This window comes from Alligator sinensis, unplaced genomic scaffold, assembly GCF_000455745.1.
Source record: "Alligator sinensis unplaced genomic scaffold, ASM45574v1 scaffold153_1, whole genome shotgun sequence".
Lineage (NCBI taxonomy): Eukaryota > Metazoa > Chordata > Crocodylia > Alligatoridae > Alligator > Alligator sinensis.
Genome location: NW_005842099.1, coordinates 1,376,892 through 1,394,739, shown reverse-complemented (window position 1 = coordinate 1,394,739; position 17,848 = coordinate 1,376,892). Strand labels below are relative to the sequence as shown.

Genomic DNA, 17,848 nt, shown 5'->3' with positions numbered 1-17,848 from the left:
TTGTGCATAGAACTGCAAACCAAGGAAAATTACATGTGCATAATGACAAGTTTTGTGTTTTAATACCCAGACACATTTTTTTTAAATCAGCCTTTGAAATCGGAAGATGGAAAATAGAACTACAGCTTTGTCTTTGTCTGTCTTCCCCATATTTTGCCCACATTTGTTAAATATTTTGAAACAATAAATCTTTGCTATTTCATTTTCTACTTTTATTTTTGATGTTGAATGCTAAATTTTTCCAGGTATGAGTTAAGACTATGATTGAAGCTATGAATATTCTCCAGTAGTTTCAAATGGAGATGAGATTTTCTATGTACTAATACTTATGCAAATTATAATGGTTACTTGCACTTTTGCTTTGGAATTTTATGTTCTGAAGATAAAGCATGGTTTACATTTAATATTGTTATACCTTCCTTAATAGTTTTTATTGAGTTTCCCTGGAATAATATTGGGTTGTCTTTTATTCCAATTTAAAGCCTGGAGCTCTGATACTAAAGAGTATCCTTGCTTGCTGGTATGAAGTAGTTTGAATTAAAGTTTTTATACTTACAAAGAGAGCCCCTTCTGTGCTGTTCTCCAGGCATATGTGTACTCTTGGCCTTAGATATTCGATATAGTTTGAAAGGAAGTTTGACCATTTTTGACAGTCAGGCAAATCTTGGGTAATTTCTTGGTTCCTGTTCTCTCATCCAGCTGACAAGATCCTTTAACTGTCAGAAAAAATTGAATTTTTATTTCAGTTGTCATCAGTCAGTTTTTTCCTCATATAGTTTTGGAAGATGCTGTTAGGACTAGTTTTTCATCCTAAAACAAGTGACTAGAAGCAGAGTCTGTATTTTGCAGTTATTATGAGCTGTTCCTGTGTTTTTGAAACAGCTCAGATTAACACCAAATGCATTTTCTGAAGCAGTGTCATATGACAACTTTGTGTTTCTTGCACACAAAGCAATAGGGTTACTTTGTTCCCCAGATTTACATTTGATCTATCTACATTTGATCTATCTTATTCACAGAGAGGAATGATTAAAAGAAAAAAGTCTGTTCCAGTTCATATTCTGACTTGGTGCATCTTTTAGAAGCATCCTTATTTACACAAAAGCCTTTTTATTTCTCCTTCCTCCCAGTACTGCTTGGCCACTGAGTAGGAAAGTATCATCGTGTGATGTGTGTGCACTCTCTGAAGCCCATGTGGCAACCATAAAACATTCAAATTGTTGTTTTGTGCTGTAATATTCTTTGCAACTTCAGATTTGCAGAGTTTAAGGCAGAAGGGACCATTAAATCACGTAGCCCAGTGGTGCTCAACCTTTTGGCCAGTTGAGTGGTGTGGGGCAGGTCTCTGTGTCAGACTGGGCCCCACCCTGAAGGGTAGGCCCTGGGCCCTGTGCCACCCCAGCATGCTGGGATCAGGCTCCATGTGCCGGGATCAGGACCCTGTACTCCCCCTGCCTGGTCTAACGTGCCAGCATAAGCCCCCATGCACTGGCATTGGTTTCTGGGGTCCTGTGCTGCTTTGCATGCTAGGATTGGTCCCCAGGAGCCTACACCTCCCAACACATGCTCCCTGCCCAGCCCTGCATACTGTGATTTTGGAATGGGGATCCACACCCTTGTATGCAGAGGCATGCTTTCTTGCCCATGGGGCTTTCCACAGGTCCAAAATTTTGGCAGCAGTGGAGAAGCAGGGGATCCTGGCAGATAAAGCCCAATCCAGACCACAGATCTGTCCCACACCACTCATTTGGCTAAAAGGTTGAGTACCATTGGACTAGATTTTTAAAGGTCTTTTCTGGCCACTTCCCTACTGCCAAATTTTTAGACCCATAGGCAAGTCTGTGGGCCAGATTGCATGGCACTAGGGGCTAGATCTGGCCCACAGGCTGGGGGTTAAGCACCCAATGTAGTCTCATCTCCTGTATATGCTAGGGCATTAATGTCATCCTGATGTTGACACCACTAACTTTGGTTTGCCTAAAATATAGCTTCCAGAAAAGGTCTCCATTTGTGGCTGTTCTTCCTTGGCCCTCTTAAACCACCAGTTAGAGGTGAGCTCCAGGGGTCCCTGATTTAATCCCCAGTGCACCAACACAGGTGGCATTTTGTCATACCACTCTTCAAATCTGTCTTCTGAGAAATCTTGCGTTTGCTGGGCTTAGTCAAATATATGGACATACCTGTTGACATAATCAAGTTATTGCTAACACTACTTCATCTTGTTTGCATAGTCACCCCATACCAATTATGTTATGTGCTTCCTTCGAGGACCATGATGAAGACTCTTAGCAGCTGTAGGATTCATTTATAAATATATCAGAATGCCTCCCTTTTTGGCTGGGATCCATAAAGTCAAAATGTTTTCAATATGCATTTTCTTTTCTTTCACTGCTAAGTTTTGCTCTACAGAGCAATTATGTTTAAGCAGTGTTTGGTTACAGTCTAATTTCCTGCTATCTTATTATCATAGCCAGAATCCTCATCTAGTTTTCATCATGCTGTGCCTCAAGTTTGACATTTAGACATTAATTTTTTTAGCTTTATGGAAAGCAGGGTTTACCATGCCCTCTAAAGAATGCAAGGAAATTTACATTGTTTTGAACTAAATAAAAATATTGATGCTAGAAAGGATCAAGGATTAAGGAAGTTGTTTTTTTTTCCATTTGGCTTTTACTTTTGCACTTTTTCTTTTCTTCTTAAATGTCATAGTCAGTGTCAGCTTATTTGCCTTCTTGGTCAATTTAACCAGAAATCATAACAAAGTTGATGCATGAAATTGCAGCTGTTTCCCTGGCCAAAGTTTCCTCTTCCCCATTGCTATCATGGAAGAGCAATTTCCTTTGTATTTATTAATGTCTAAAATATATGGAAAATTCAAATGTGAGAACATATGGTTTGTCATGCCAAATGAGGTCACTGGTCCATGTAATAAGATATCCTTCTGGCTGCATTAGTAAAACATACACTGGGGGGGAAAAAACGGAAAACCCCACCGTGCACTTCAACTAGGCACACAGTACTATATGTAGGACCTGGTATAACATCCTTTCCTAACCCCTTCAACCTAAAGCAACAAATTTGACATGTGAAAAAACATACTAATTTGGAGGGGGTGTTGAACTGGTTTGCATTACATAAGAGCTTCCTACTTTTAATTAGTAGCAATAAGAACAATATTCAAGACTTAAGTGATACTCAGTAATTCTGGTTTGGACCAGGATCAGTTTATGAAACATGTCTCAGGCCTCAAAAGTTTATTTTCTAAAAAGAACAATAACATTTAAAAAAAACAGTGGAAGGGGAAACAATATTCAGGCAAGAATTCAGCTTGAAGCCAGACGCATACATCCATACTGTGGAAGTTTGGAATTGGATGGGTACAATAGTAGGGTCAAAATGGAGAATGAGAGAAATGAACAGGTGAGTGCAGAAGGTAAGTAGGAAGATGAGAGGAAAGAGAAAGCACTAGGAGAGAGGAGACAGTGGAATAACTCAATTTCTTGGACATTAATAGGCAATGATTTCAGCCTCATGACATAGGTAGACTGTTGTTATTGCAGCATAAATATCTGGCACGGATAATGTATGTACTGTACTACATTAAGAATGATATTTGATATTTATGTAGAGTGTATGGGCTTGATCCAAAGACCACTGACAGTGGTCTTGAGTTTTCCATGGCCCAGTAGACAAATAAGACTCAGACTAATAACACTTGAGTTAGAATACCCATAACACATCTCTTAGTGTCTCTTAGTGTCCTAAAGATACTAAAGTATTAATTTCAACATTACATTAAATATTTAAGGAAAATGTAAATGTCATTGCTAAATAAACCTGACATTTACAATCTTGAGTGAAGTCTGACTGAGAAAAACCTTTCAATCATGGTTCAGTAAGTAAATCAGGGAGGCGTTAGAAGGGATTTGTTTATGACACTGGCTTGACTCAGAGTATAAATAACAATCAGGATAATTTGGAAAGCAGCTTTAAGATTCTGATTCAAAAAGTTGACAGTAAAATCATGGGGCAAGAGTCTTAGTTGGTTTTTAATCAGCATGGCTACATTGACTTAGTTTGAGCTGAGAAACTATTTCAAAATTGACAACTTTGTAATGCCCAGTAGACATGTATAGAAGGCCATTCAAAACCAGTGCTTTATGCTAATAACTGACTGCAGCTTTGCCAACTATTATATTTCTTTGAAGCACCAGCAGACACAATAACCTTTCTGTTATGTCCCCCTTCTTGCCTATGAAGTGGGAAGAAGGTAAGATTTCACAGCATTGAATGAAGTCATCCCATCATTAAGAAATAGAAATTAATGTGACTGCACTACTTCAGCATTTCATACAGAGTATGTAAAAAAACCAGAGAAATATAATTTGGTTAGATATTACCCTCATGGGGAGGGTAGTAAAACACTGGAACGGATTACCAAAAGAGGTGGTATCTCCATCCTGGGAGGTTTTTAAGACCTGGCTAGACAAAGCCTTGACTGGGATGATCTAGTTGGGGATGGTCTTGCTTTCAGCCCTAATTTTCTGTGATTCTATGATTCTAATTGTAAAGTGGTAACTCATAATTGCAGAATTTTCAGAGACAAGCACTGAATTTCGGGATCTTTCCCACAGTTCAGAATCTAGGTCCTGGTTCAGGAAAACTCTTGAATAACTGCTGTAGTGTTTTGTTGAATGGGGGCCATAGGATCCTCTGGTTGACAGCATGTACCTACTGCAGTTACTAAGGCTGGTTTTGTTACTCTGGGTTTTCATGTGGCTTGAGTTCAGCGAGCGGGGCACATATTCCATTAGTTAAACTTAACCCTGTTCCTGCCATATACCTCCATGAGACCCTGACACAGCTTCCAAATTCTTTATTCTGTTAGATTTTCTATATGATACTTAGCAACAGCAGTGTTTCAAAAAGTGGTGATCTCAGCAAGGGCCATCCACATACCTTACTAAAAAAATTAAAGATGGATTCATTGTATATGGACATTAGCATTGAGGCAGATAAAAGTAGGGTAAGGCTTGGGGTCATTTACTCTTTTTTGGAATGTTTGTCCCTTCCTGTTACTTTCAATACCTTCTGTTCCTGTTAGATCACTACTAATTCTTTTACTCTCTCATTACTTTTCCTACAGTATGTGACTAGCAGCTTTTATAATTTAGCTTCCTCCTGACAAGTTGAGCTATCATAAATGACGTGAGAATATACAAGTTTGTCTCTGTTTAGGAATTTCTTGTAACATTTCAAATGCACTTTTCTCTGAGGATTGCTCCTTTGTTTTCATAATTGTAGTTGACATTTACCTTGCAAAGAAGCTGACCAACATTTTATTTCCCTGAAGAAACTCATAACATGATACACAAGATGTCAGAGATTATTAGTCAAATGTTGGCCTGACCCCAGGGGAAAAATATGCTTCAGACACAATAAAGCTTCCTAGGAACTGTGCCTCCTAAGATTCCTCCACTACAGCAATCCTCCAAAATACCTTAATTGTCCTTCACATTCAGAGGAGGCAGAGTTACCTTCTTGTTAATTTAAGCAGCATGTTTAAGTATTTTGGAAGCAACCCAATGGCACAGGAAAGGGTTCCTTCACACTGCCTTCATCCTGACAAGCTTATAGATGCGTGAAGCCTGACCCTGTGTTGTTACCAAGATTACTTGGTTGGATGGAAAAAAGAGAAAAATAACAAGTGTGCTGAAAGCAGTTGAACATGACTGTTTCAACATCATTTCCAGCTGCAGAGTTCAGAGATTCATCTATTCCTTAAGATTGGATAGCTGTTCAGAATAAGTCTTCAAATCCAAGCAGTTGTATGAAAGTGCCTGTTGTACCCTTTCCCACCCTCTACCTGTATAACAGTTTTTCAGATATTAGGCCTAAGCAGTCTACTTACTACCAGTTCACCACCCTCTCTGCTAAATTAAAAAAAAAAAAAGGTTGCTCTTGAAATCGTAGAAAGATTGATTTTTGTATGGTATATTCTTAAAAAGCATTTTCAATCACAGCAAGACATAATGTATCTCTTTTCTTTGGTCTGTATCCTAAGTGAGAGACTGGCAAGAAACAACTGTAGCTAAAAATTTGAAAATCATCACTTCCAGAAGTGCCTGGTCATAGTGATAAAATGATAAAATCTCTTCTTATACGCCTTTGACAGTTTCATTTGTTTTCTTCCTAACTTATCTTTACTAAAATTAGTCAACCTTAAAAAAAAAAAAAAAAAAGGCTATGAGATTTAAGCACATGTTTAAGTGCTGTACTGTGCAGGAATGGACTTAAGCACATTTTAGCTTTAAACACTGCTTACAAGTATATCTGACCCTGAGGCTTAAGTTCCACTATTAGAACTTTTCACTTCTTGTACAGCTACATGGGAGAGCTTTCCTATGAATTATGTAGTTTATAACCATTTTTGTATCTAAGGATCCTAACACCCCTACGTATGTAAAAGTTATTTTAGTTCATTGTTAGACTTTGCTAATAAATAACTATTTTCTTTTCCATCCACTCCAGTTGGACTGAGCATAGTGCCTGATTTTACAGGCAGAGGGGTACAAAACCCAGTGGTAACAAATCTCACTCAATCCTTTCTAATCTGAACTTTTTGTAAAGCTGTGCATCAGTTATAGAGGCTGAACAGTGCTGTGGTGCTCTGTAAAGGCTTGCTTGGAATTACTTATCTGGAATAATTCAATACTGGCTTTACTACTTGTGAGTAATGAGGCTGTCCTGAACCATGGAGCAGTAGATCTTCTTGCAGTCCAACTCCATTTCATGTTCACATACAATACGATACTTTCCTCTAGTGCAATCTTTTACTTGGTTTGTGCAGTATCTGGCACAGTCAGCAACCCAATTTGTTTGGGGCCTTAGGTACTACTTAAATATAAGTATTAATACACATGTCAAACATGTACAGAAGGGATATAGAAAATAATACTTTATTATTTTCTATATCCTTTCTGTGCATGTTTGACAGAGTGAGTCTTCTATTCTTTGTTCATTGCCTCATTCACTGTGTTCTCTTCAATCTAGAAAGTGGTTGGTATCCATAACCTCCCTTCTCCCTGGACATACATATCATCTGCCTGCATAGACTTGTAAATGCACAGTGCTCTGGAACAGGAATGCAATTAGAGTGGCTAATGACTGAACTGATTCAAATATCTAAGTCTCTACCAGTGAATCCTTCCTTAGAGTCCCAAGGAGAGAGCGAGTATGCTCTCTCCTGTTGAAAACTCCAAGGAAACCAGGAAGCAGTATGATTAGTAGCAAGAGTAGGAGTGCATAGGAAGGAAGAAGCAATATGCAGCTCCCTGCATCACCAAGAAAAACCTGAACAGATTACAAAATAGAAGCCTACTTGAAATGTTGTTTGAAAATATCATATTTACTCAAATCTAAAATGAGCCCCCCCCATCAGCATTTTAGATGCACATAAAAATGGGGGGCAGAGGAGGGTATGCAGCTGCTGTGGCTCTGACTCTGACCCTGATAAGAGTCTTTATCATCTTATTAGCAAAACAATGGCCTCTCTCCATTAGTTCAAACTTCTTAAACAGTTTACCAGCTGATCTGTTGATTAGCTCCAAAAGACCTGTTCTGCCTGCCTGTCCCAATAAAATTGGAGAGAGACACACACAGATACCTCTTGGCATTAGCTAGCACACCACATGCCTAGGGCCCCTGGGGCTGAGGATCGTGTTGTGGGAGATGGGAGGGAGGGGGGGGATTTCCTGCTTGAGCAGCGAGGGGTGGGGTAGGGTATAAAGAAGCCAGCAGACCCTGCTGTGCCTGCAAATCTCTACCAGAGCTGCTAATCTCAGCCAGGGAGCAAAGGAGAGGGGCCAGCCCTTCTGTGGAGCAGAGAGCCCTGCCCAGCCCAGAGAGCATGCTGGGATACTGGCAGTGTCTGGTTTAACTTAAAGCAGCAAGGGGTCTGGGACAGACATTGCATAAATCAGTTTGACCCAAATCAGTTAAGTCTGATACTACATTCAACCAGGTTTATCTCAAACCGGTTTCAGCCATTTTCAAACTGGTTTATGTGCACTGGACATCTGTTCTGTTACAGGTTTAAACCAGTTTCTGATCGCTTAAACCAGTTTGTGTGTAATGTCTGTCCCTAGCCTTATTGTCAGGCACAGCTCAGATCCAACTTGGGCTGGATTCCCTCCCAGGCATGGAGCACATGGAAACTCTGTCTCCTGCCCAGCTAATCAGCAGGACTGACACTACTGCATGACCTGGCAATGGATGAGCTTCCATGTGCTGTGGTCCAGGAGGGAGAGGAAACAGAGCCCAAGTACTGTCTGACGGTAAGGACTGGCGGGGGAGAAGCAGAGACTGCAGGGAGCAGCAGGAGAGGGAGCAGAGATTGGGGGGAGGGGGGACAGGCTGTTGGGAGCTGGGGGTGGGAGGGTGGCAAGGGAGGCAGAAGGCAAGGGGGCCACCTGACCACCCAGCCACTATTTTCCCTGCTGCAGCAGTGGGAGGAGGACAAATTTAAGACAGCTCTCTGATAATTAGATTCTATACCTGGAAAATTCTAAAATTTATAAATTTTTCATATACAGAATCCAATTATTGGGGAGTCATAAATTCAGAGTTGACATAGATGAGTAAATATGGTACTGTCTGGGAATATTTGTGTGACATGTGAATTATGATTCTAGGAGATGCTGAATGTTTTCAGTCACTGGCCCATGAATACGTTGACTGGTATAGTGCTTTGGCCCGGTGTTTATTTATATTGTAGCAATACCACGGGGCAGGATGCTATTGTGCCTAGACACAGTACAAAACCACAGCAAAGAGAAGACTTTCAGGGCAATTCTAATGTTGTGTATAGCAAGCTGTGCATCAGAGGGAATGGGAAACCACACTATGATTTTCAGTATCACCATATTATTGATGTTGAAGGAAAAGAATTGCAAAGCTGCTTATCTTTTAATTTAGATATTCAGGTTTGATTATATTAGTTCCATAGTAGTAGTTTTTCCTCGTAAGCACTGTCTTCTTTCTGAAAAATTAGAACATGCAACATTATCATAGTTTCTTCTTATCTATACTCGCAAGCTCTTTTTCAGTGTTTCCTGGCCTTTTGTTGGTTTCAAAATAAGTCTGACAAGGTTTAGATTGTTTTATTGGTTTTTAAGGTGTTATATCCATTTCAGTTTATTTGATGTATTATTCCATTTGTTCCTGGCTGTGTATTGAAATGTGCTGATGCTGACCTTTGAGTTATTCCATATTCTCCCCTTAAGACTTAGTCACAGAGCTTTTTAGCCTTTTTACATCGCAGCCAAAAAATACAGCCTCACCTTTGTGGACTTGGTCCTATTGAGGCAATTGAGTCAAGACTGGAAAAATATTTATTTGGCTTAGTTTTTCACTGTGGATATGTTTGAGCTTCTGAAGGTGGTCTTGCTGTCATTGCTGTGGCTTTTGTGGAGTTGGCTTATTAGCGGAAGGAGCTGAGAAGCCATGTCATAAAGGAGCTGTACAAAACAATTGCTGTAGGTTCAATGCAGATTTTATCTGAGAGCTCCTCTTTGTCTCTTCTTTTGGCAGAAAAAAAAAATCTCCTTGCACTCTAGGCTGCCATTTGAGTTGTATTGTATATTGTATTCAGTTGTTTCTCCAATGCAGCTTGCAAGGTGTGACTTATTCACAGTTAGTATAAAATATTCCCGCATCATACATATGATATCAGTATTTAGTGCGTTTCGTCCCTCCCTTGTCCCTTGATCAAATTGATCCTTTTAAAGAATTAGGCCAGGCTGTCGTACCAAATAAAAGTGTCTCCCAGAAGAACAGTTTGCCAGATTAAAAGGTATTTATTTTTATAATGCACAAGAATTAGAAGTTCAGTTTATTGGCCTTGTGGCAGACTCCCATCTGTCCAGGTTATTTTGTGTGAAAATAAGTAACCTTTTTAGATTTGAGTTCATTGTTCAGACCATCAGTGAGTACAGCAGATGCTTTCTGTAATGATCTTGTGAAGTCCTTTCATAAGCCCAGCTGCTTTCAATTTGGGGGGGCTTGCACACCTTAGAATTACAAAATTATCTTGCTTCTCTACTTTACTGCTTATTGTACCCTCTGCTGTTCTTCAGCATCCTATGCAGAAACTTGTTTCCAACACACATGGCTGTGTTACATTTAATCATTTGATGCTTCATAAAAAAGATATAATGAAATATTCAGGTTGATTTACATTAAAATACTTGCACAGGTGGGATGGGGAGATACATATTTTCACAATGGAAAGTAAAATGCAAGAAAGGTTTGCCTGACTGAATCTGGGTTGCCATAGTACTTAATGGAAAAAAATTGCAAGATTGAAAAATCTTTCATAGCTCTACTTTTACTGGGGATGCCCATCAGCTTTAGCAGCACTTTATGCTGACATGCTTCTCCCAAAATAGAATGTATAGAAATTTGGTGATACCATATATTATGCTGGTTCATTTAACTGTATTCTTTTTTGTGGGTGGGTGGGTAGGAGAGAGAAACCTAAAAAAACAACAGTTTGGAAAGCCTTTCTAGTATGTGGACCAATGGATTTCATTGCAGCCTTCAATGAACAGCTGATACTGGAAGGAAATGGTCATTTTGATTTTGAAGTACAGTTAAAAGAATGCTGAAAATGTGACAAGTGGACCAGATGGGAACAGTATAAGTTTAAAAAAAAAATATGCTATTCCCTCCCTCTAGTTTTGGGTTTTTATTTTTTGGGAATTGGCGGGGGGGGAGGGCAGGGGTGAATATTCATTCTTATACAACACCTAAAAAGTGTTTTTGTGTTTCCTTTGCTGCTTTTGTACCAAATGTTTAATAGGGAAAAATGTTGATATGTTTGTAAAGGACAGCATCAGTGGAGAGGAAAGAACAGGCTTCTCTGATGTCAGTACTGGCTATAACTTTGCATGTTTAGGCTTTAGGGATCTCATAGGTAGCACACTGGTGTGAGGCTCAGGAGGCCAGAAAGCTTCCTGGTTCAGTCAAGTGACCTGCTATATGGTCATGGACAAATCACTTCATTACCTCTGTTTCCCTTTTTACTCTTTGGCTGGCTTGTCTATTTATTATATCTTCCTATAATACCCAGTACTGTAGAATTTTATTTTTAGTTGTAACCTCAGGGTACTATTACAATACAAGTAATAAATAGGATTAGATCAGGTAACTTGAGGAGAAGGCATCACTGGTGGAAAAGTGAAATAGTGTAGGAAGGGGTGCCTTAATTGTTTGGTAGATAGTACCTTTTTAGGGCAATATTAAATCAATGACAATGAGTAGGAAATCTACTGATACTTCATTTCAGTCATCTGTCTCCCACGGTACTTTTTTCAAAGCCAGGGTGGGGAGAAGGGTATTGCCACTTATTTTATGAATAGAATCAATAGAATATACTTCCTTACCAACACTAATATTAAGGAAAATGAATCGGAGGCTAGTGCTCTTCTGCTCCAGAATAGGTGGCCATTACTGCTAGTTAAGTGAATGCTTTCTTTTTTTGCATATAAATTGACCATAGTTCTGAATAAATCAACTTTTCCTTTTTAAAATTTGTATATAATTTCATGAGCCCATTTTTAGTTTCTTTATATTTTAGAAAATAACTGATAATGAAACATTATTATGAGGTTTAAGTACTGCTGAATTGTCAAGCTAGCATAAGAGAATTTGGAAATGTATATTTCCACTATTTCTGTTACACATTTCAGCATTGTCAGCCCTTAAAATCGCCAGCATTTAGAAGTTCTTTTGTGTATGAGTGTCATCTCTTCCAGTGTCGTTTAAGCATCCATGTAGCCCAGCGCCAGTTAGAAGTGTTTACTAATATTATTCTTCTAAAATTTTAGACAACATCTGGAGAAGATGTGCGGGACTTCACTAAGGTGCTAAAGAACAAGTTCCGATCAAAGAAGTATTTTGCTAAACACCCCCGACTTGGCTACCTACCAGTGCAAACAGTTCTTGAAGGCGATAATTTGGAAACGTAAGTTTGAATATGGGCAACATGAGGTTTACCAGTTCTTTTGTTCTTTCTTTCGTTCTTTTGTTCATTCTTTCATTCTTTCTTAGATAGATAGATAGATAGATAGATTGACACCACCATGGATATCTAAGTGAGGGAGTATCTTCTTTGAACCATTTTTTATACAATTTATTTTACACACAACTAATTTATAAATATGAAGTTCCTCTTCTAGAGATGTTGGGATTTTTTTTTTACTTGCCTCAGCAAGCCAGATTTAATAATGGTTACTCTTAGACAAAAATTAAGATGCACCAGCAAGGTGAGACTCATTCAATTGATTGACTCATTTCAATTGACTTTCTCTGACATCCTGGAATTTCAGGTTGGAGTAGAATTGTTTATCATGTCTATAGGACAATGTGAGCAGGACTTCATAAAGTGAATGAAAACTTCCTGTGCAGTGAGGTGAAAAAAAGAAAGAACCTTAAGGCTAAGCACAGATATTCAGGGAGGTTAGGGGGAGGTTAGAGCAGGTTCAGAATGGCCACCTGATCTAAGATAAGTCAGGATGGGGTGGCTAGCAGGAGCATTGGGGGAATGGGACCAGGCAGGCTTGGGGGATGGATTGGTGGGATCAGGGATGCAGGTGGCATCTGCAGGGGGTACCTGGCATACAGGAGGGTTTGGTGGGATTGGGGAAGCTTGAGGGGTCCACTGGGGCATTTGGGGAGGACCAGGGGCAATTTTTGGCTGCCCCGTAACGCACCGGAACTTACTTTCTCAGCTCCCAGCATCAGTAAACACTGATAAAACTGGTGGCACCCAGAACAGCCTGCAGGAGGGGGGTTGGGGAGGCTGGCTGGTCTAAGGTGGGGAGGGCAAAGGGCCAGGGAGCTGAAAATAGCCCAATCACGGTGGGTGGGAAGGGAGAGGTAAAAAGTGCAGCCCTGGGGCTGGGGCTGAGACTGCGTAGGTAACTATACAGAAGTTCCATGACTGAGTCTAACCTAGATCAAGTGAGTCTGATACTACATCAGTCCCGATCTAGATTTATAGATTTATATTTTAAAAGGCTGTAAAGGACCTTGGAAGATCATCGGGTCCAGCCCCCTGCAGCAAGCAGGAAAGGGAACTGGGGGTCATTTTAGACTGGAATTTTTATACCGGTCTGTGCGCTCAGAACTTCTGTGCAGTTATGGGTTTACACTGATTTCCAGTCACTGAGACTGGGTTGGGTCCAAGTGTAAGATCCATACCAGGGTGAGCTAAGTTACATTGGGTGATCATTTTGAACGTTATTTAACCTTCCCCTATCTCTTGTGAATGTCTGCACTTAGTCCAAGAGATGAAGGTACACGTTTAAATGGCAAAGTATATATCAGGATTTTAGTTTGGTGCCAGCTTTCAAATGTCATTATTTCTTGCATAAGAAGTCTTAAACTAATGCTTATTAAATAAACAAACAAACAAAGCAAGTTGCTTTGCCATGACCAGATGCTGCCAATCATGCCAAGTTTTGGGACAGCAGGGAAAGATGTCTGTTTATCCAGCTATGTGGGAGGCATATATATGGTTTGCTTATATAATGTTGCTGTAGTCAGTGGTGTTGATGCTTCCCTTTCATAAGCAATAACACATCCATAAATATTTTCTCTTTAAAAGAATCATCAATCACTTCATAGAGTACTTGCTTGCATTTCCAATTTGATGTTCAGTCAAAAAATAAGCATTGTGGCATTAACCTTCTTTTTGCCTTTTAATTTTTTTTCCTGCAAGAATGCACTTTTATAAATTCACTTTCATCAATAGTCTTAATCAATAGTCCTAGCACTTAAAGGAAAAAAGTCTAAACCTCAGATGTGTATGTCTGTGGATGAGATTACATCTGTGATGCTGTTTTATATTTTTTTGATACTGTTAATGCATTTTAACATCCTTTGTATCATTTAATCTTCTGTCTTCTACATGGCACATTGCAATCTGTGTAGCTGCCGCTTTTCTGTCATAGTTGTTGCTGACATAAAACATCTGGGTATGCTGATGGTTAGATAGTTTATGCTTTTTCACCTTTCTATTGCTACAATAGCATTAAAGTTTTTGTTCTGTCGTTTCCTTCTCTTTTTTTCTTCCCTGCAGTCCTATCACGCTCATCAGTATGTGGCCAGAACAGTATGAGTGAGTATGCACAACCCCTGTGTCTGGAAAGCTAATGTGCTGACTGTTCCCTTAAAGCTGAATAGTGGCTGGCCTGTTTATTTAACCTGCTGCACACAGCTGGCCAAAACTCTCCTAACATTCTTTTTAAACAAACAAATGAAAGAAAAACCCTCTTTTATCAGTCTAATATATTCAACAAAACACCTGTAATTTGAGTACGTTAGACACTCTTAAAATTATGTTTGATTATTTTCTCTTAATAGCCCTTCCCAGTCTCCACAGCTATTTCATGATGACACACACTCCAGGATAGAGCAGTATGCCACCAGGTAAGAGACATACAGACTTCATATGGCTGTTACCTTTTTATCATCCCACTATGTTTTGATCCCTGCTGAGTTGAATATATTTCATGCTAAATGGACATTTTTTATTGGACAGGGAAGAACAGCTTTTCTAAACCCAAGGTTAAATTGCATCTTTGGGAGCTCAGGAGTTATCCAGGCTAAAATTTGATGCATCTGCTTCATTCAGTATCATTAAACCTGTCATCAATCAATATGGAATGGATAGTATTATAGCATTACTCTGAGGCGTTACTAGAACGTTGGCATCCTTCTGTTTTGTCTTCCTATGTCTCACCTCTGATGTGACTCATCATCATACTAAACCCACTGCAGGATAAATACTTTCTTCCTTAGTCACATGTATTATTCATTTTGACTTCAGTGGCTAAATTAATACTAGTAATTAACAGTAAGCTTTAGAGGAGGGCAAAATAATTAAGAAATAAAGTGACCTTTAATTTGCTCTTCAAACAAACTGAGACTGTATGGAGTTCAGTTGTATCTGTTTTTTTAGGTCAGGGTAAATGGTATAGTAGTCTTCAGAATAAACTCTCAAGAAATGCAGTAATCTCAGGCTTGAGTCATGATGTAAAAAAAGTAGATGAGACTTAACACTTCTTTGGGGAACAGTCTCAAATCAGCCATGGAAAAGGATAAAGTGACTTTGTCTCAAGTGTCTTGAAATTCTAAGAGATTTCTGTATGGTGCATGCCATCTCCTTTGGGAAAGAATTGCTGACAACCGTTAGTAAATATGTGGTATATTTTCTACCAGAAATTTGTCTTGGCATAGTTCATAACTCTTGGGGACATGATATCATTTGTTACAGAGGCTTTCTTAGAGCAACTTGAGGCAAAAATTGCATTTCCAGGTTAAACAGTAATATTTCATTTGAAATCAAATTTGTGAATTGTCATAAATATAAGACATAATTCTCTTCCCACCCTTCACCCTGAAGACAATTTGGGGTTAGCACCCCAGCACGTCTTTTTAAGACAAAGTGACTTGACTGCCTGGATACTCTCAATTCCACATTGTTTGTGGACAATCCTTTCCTCTCTGGCCAGGAGAACTGAGAAGTTGAGCACTGGTCAGAAATACTTCAGAGCCTCTCTGGAGGTTTGTGATTACAATTTACCTTCAAACAGCAGAGAAGCTGATTTATACCTAAAACAAGAATCTTCCACATTTTGCTTTAAATATTTTTGTTGTGGTTCCCAGTCTACCCAAATTTCATTTCTGTAGCTTTAAAAGAGAAATGCAAAGCATGTATTTACTATGCCAGACTGCTTGATGCTGACTCTCTTGCCATTACATTATTTATCTACAAGTACCATAAAGCAAAAAAAAACCCACAGCTTCAAAACCATTTTAAAAACAGCTTAGCTGTACGGGCAAATGCAAACAGAAAAGCAACAATTACCTGTACAAAATGGATAAATTAACACTCAAGATGTTACCTGGTACCAGTGACAACTTCATAATTTTCATTTGACAGTTAACATTTTTTTGTCCTTCTCCTGTAACCATCAACAGCAAAGCATCTTATTAAGGGCTAAAACTGTAAAATAACTAATTGCATGGAACAAATATCATTTATTTAGAGAAAATAGCTTCTCTGTTTTTGGCACTTATGCAGAATTTAGATTTTATTTTCACCTGTGTATCTATACTTGCCCTGCATTTTCCTCCAGAACATGCTCAGAAGCCTCCCTTCTGCCCACACATGCTCCATGGGGAAAAAAAATACAAGTTGATATGTAATAGCTTGTAAATCCCCAAAAGTGTGGTCAGAATAAAACTGTGACTAGTGACTGCTTGGGGCCAAAGGAGCAGGAGAATGATGGCCCTTCCACCTTTTAACTTATTAGCCTGGTGGTTAGTCACTTAACTCAGGAGTCACAGACCCAGATTTTGGAAGCGGGGGGATGATTTTGGACTCATACTTCCCAGCAAAGTGCATCATGCCATGGGCTAGATATTGCCCAGCTCACTCTCCAACCTTTCTCTTGAAAGTGGTCTGCTGAAGAACCAAGAGGGGGAAAAGTGTGGTCAATGGGGAGGACACTTCCTTGAAAGAAAAGGGACCCCTAGGTTCTGGCTCCTGCCCCAGCTGCCAGTGATGCATGCTAGTATTGCTGCAGTTTAATTTAATGCAAGTGGTAAATTGTCTGTATAGTCTCTTGATGCCTCGGAGTTGCCTAGAATCCTGGAAATTACAGAAGGCCTACATTTTATTCTTTAATCTATCCTTAAGGAGAGAAAGGTTTACAGGTTTCAGTACATCTTATGAATACTCCTTACATGGAGAAAGAGGGAATTTCAGTTTTTGTAGGTCTTTTGTTACTGCTTGTTTCACTGTATTTTTAATTATGTTAAAAACCTGAAGCCCCTATCAATCATTATAGCATAAGTTAAAGTCATCATTCAGCTAGGTGCTCTCTCTGTGTGAACAACCAGTGACTTAAGAACTTAGACCCATCACCTGTTACAACCAGACCTGAAGCATTTTAGGTACCAGTCTGATCTCTCTATGGTTTCCCATAGTCACATTGCCCCTTTCTTTCAGGCTGGCCCAAATGGAAAGGACCAATGGCTCTTTGGTCACAGATAGCAGCTCCACCACAGGAAGTGTGTAAGTAAATCATAGAATTAGAGCTACTGGGGAAAGGCCAGTTCTCTAGTATAATCTTCATTGTTTGCAACACTGAATTTTAGATCCAGTTAAAGAGAATAATCAGGACCCTAAAAATGCTTACATAAATTTCGTGCTTCCAGAAAGTAATGGCATAAATTGGCAATATTTATTTAGCTGGAGGCGTCATTTAGGCCATGTACAAGCATTGGCTTTTCCTGGAAGAAACCATGAGTGTACTGTTGTTCAGGATTTTTCTCCCATAATAAAAATGGCTGCTCCAAGAGAGAAATAACTTAGAAACAATCAGGGTTAAATCACTCCTAAGAGGGTTTCTCCTGGAAGAGGGAACATCTGTACACTCAGGTCCTGTACACTACTGCTGTTCTCTCTCCTACACATGCTGAGATGTGTGCATAGGGTCCCTCTGGCTGTGCAGTGTCAGCACTGAAGGCTCTCTGTTCTTCAGGGACTCAGCACTCAAATGTCTGTTAGGTGTCTCCAGATAAGTTTTTCTACCAGAAGATGGCAAGCTTCTTTGGGTAGATGTGATATGTTTTATTAGACCAACTGAGTAGTTGGAAAAAAGTGCTTTGCAAGCTTTCGGGCACAAGCGCCCTTCTTCAGGCATAGGAATGGAGATCTCAGAACAGCAGAGGCACCCTATACCTGACAAAGGGTGCTTGTGCCCAAAAGCTTGCA

The 17,848-nt window shown here is 39.4% G+C and overlaps 1 protein-coding gene across 11 annotated transcripts in view; it reads left to right on the top strand.

Annotated features, from left to right (window-relative positions):
• UTRN (utrophin) overlaps positions 1 to 17,848 on the top strand; it is a 580,332-nt gene that overhangs the window by 517,472 nt on the left and 45,012 nt on the right. For 7 of the 11 annotated variants that reach the window (XM_025204844.1, XM_025204843.1, XM_025204838.1 and 4 more), the window contains 4 exons: positions 11,889 to 12,025; positions 14,144 to 14,182; positions 14,428 to 14,493; positions 17,081 to 17,146. In XM_025204844.1, the coding sequence (XP_025060629.1) occupies positions 11,889 to 12,025; positions 14,144 to 14,182; positions 14,428 to 14,493; positions 17,081 to 17,146 (308 nt within the window). The remainder of the gene's footprint in view (positions 1 to 11,888; positions 12,026 to 14,143; positions 14,183 to 14,427; positions 14,494 to 17,080; positions 17,147 to 17,848) is intronic. The other 4 variants (XM_025204840.1, XM_025204847.1, XM_025204841.1 and 1 more) reach the window with 3 other exon arrangements.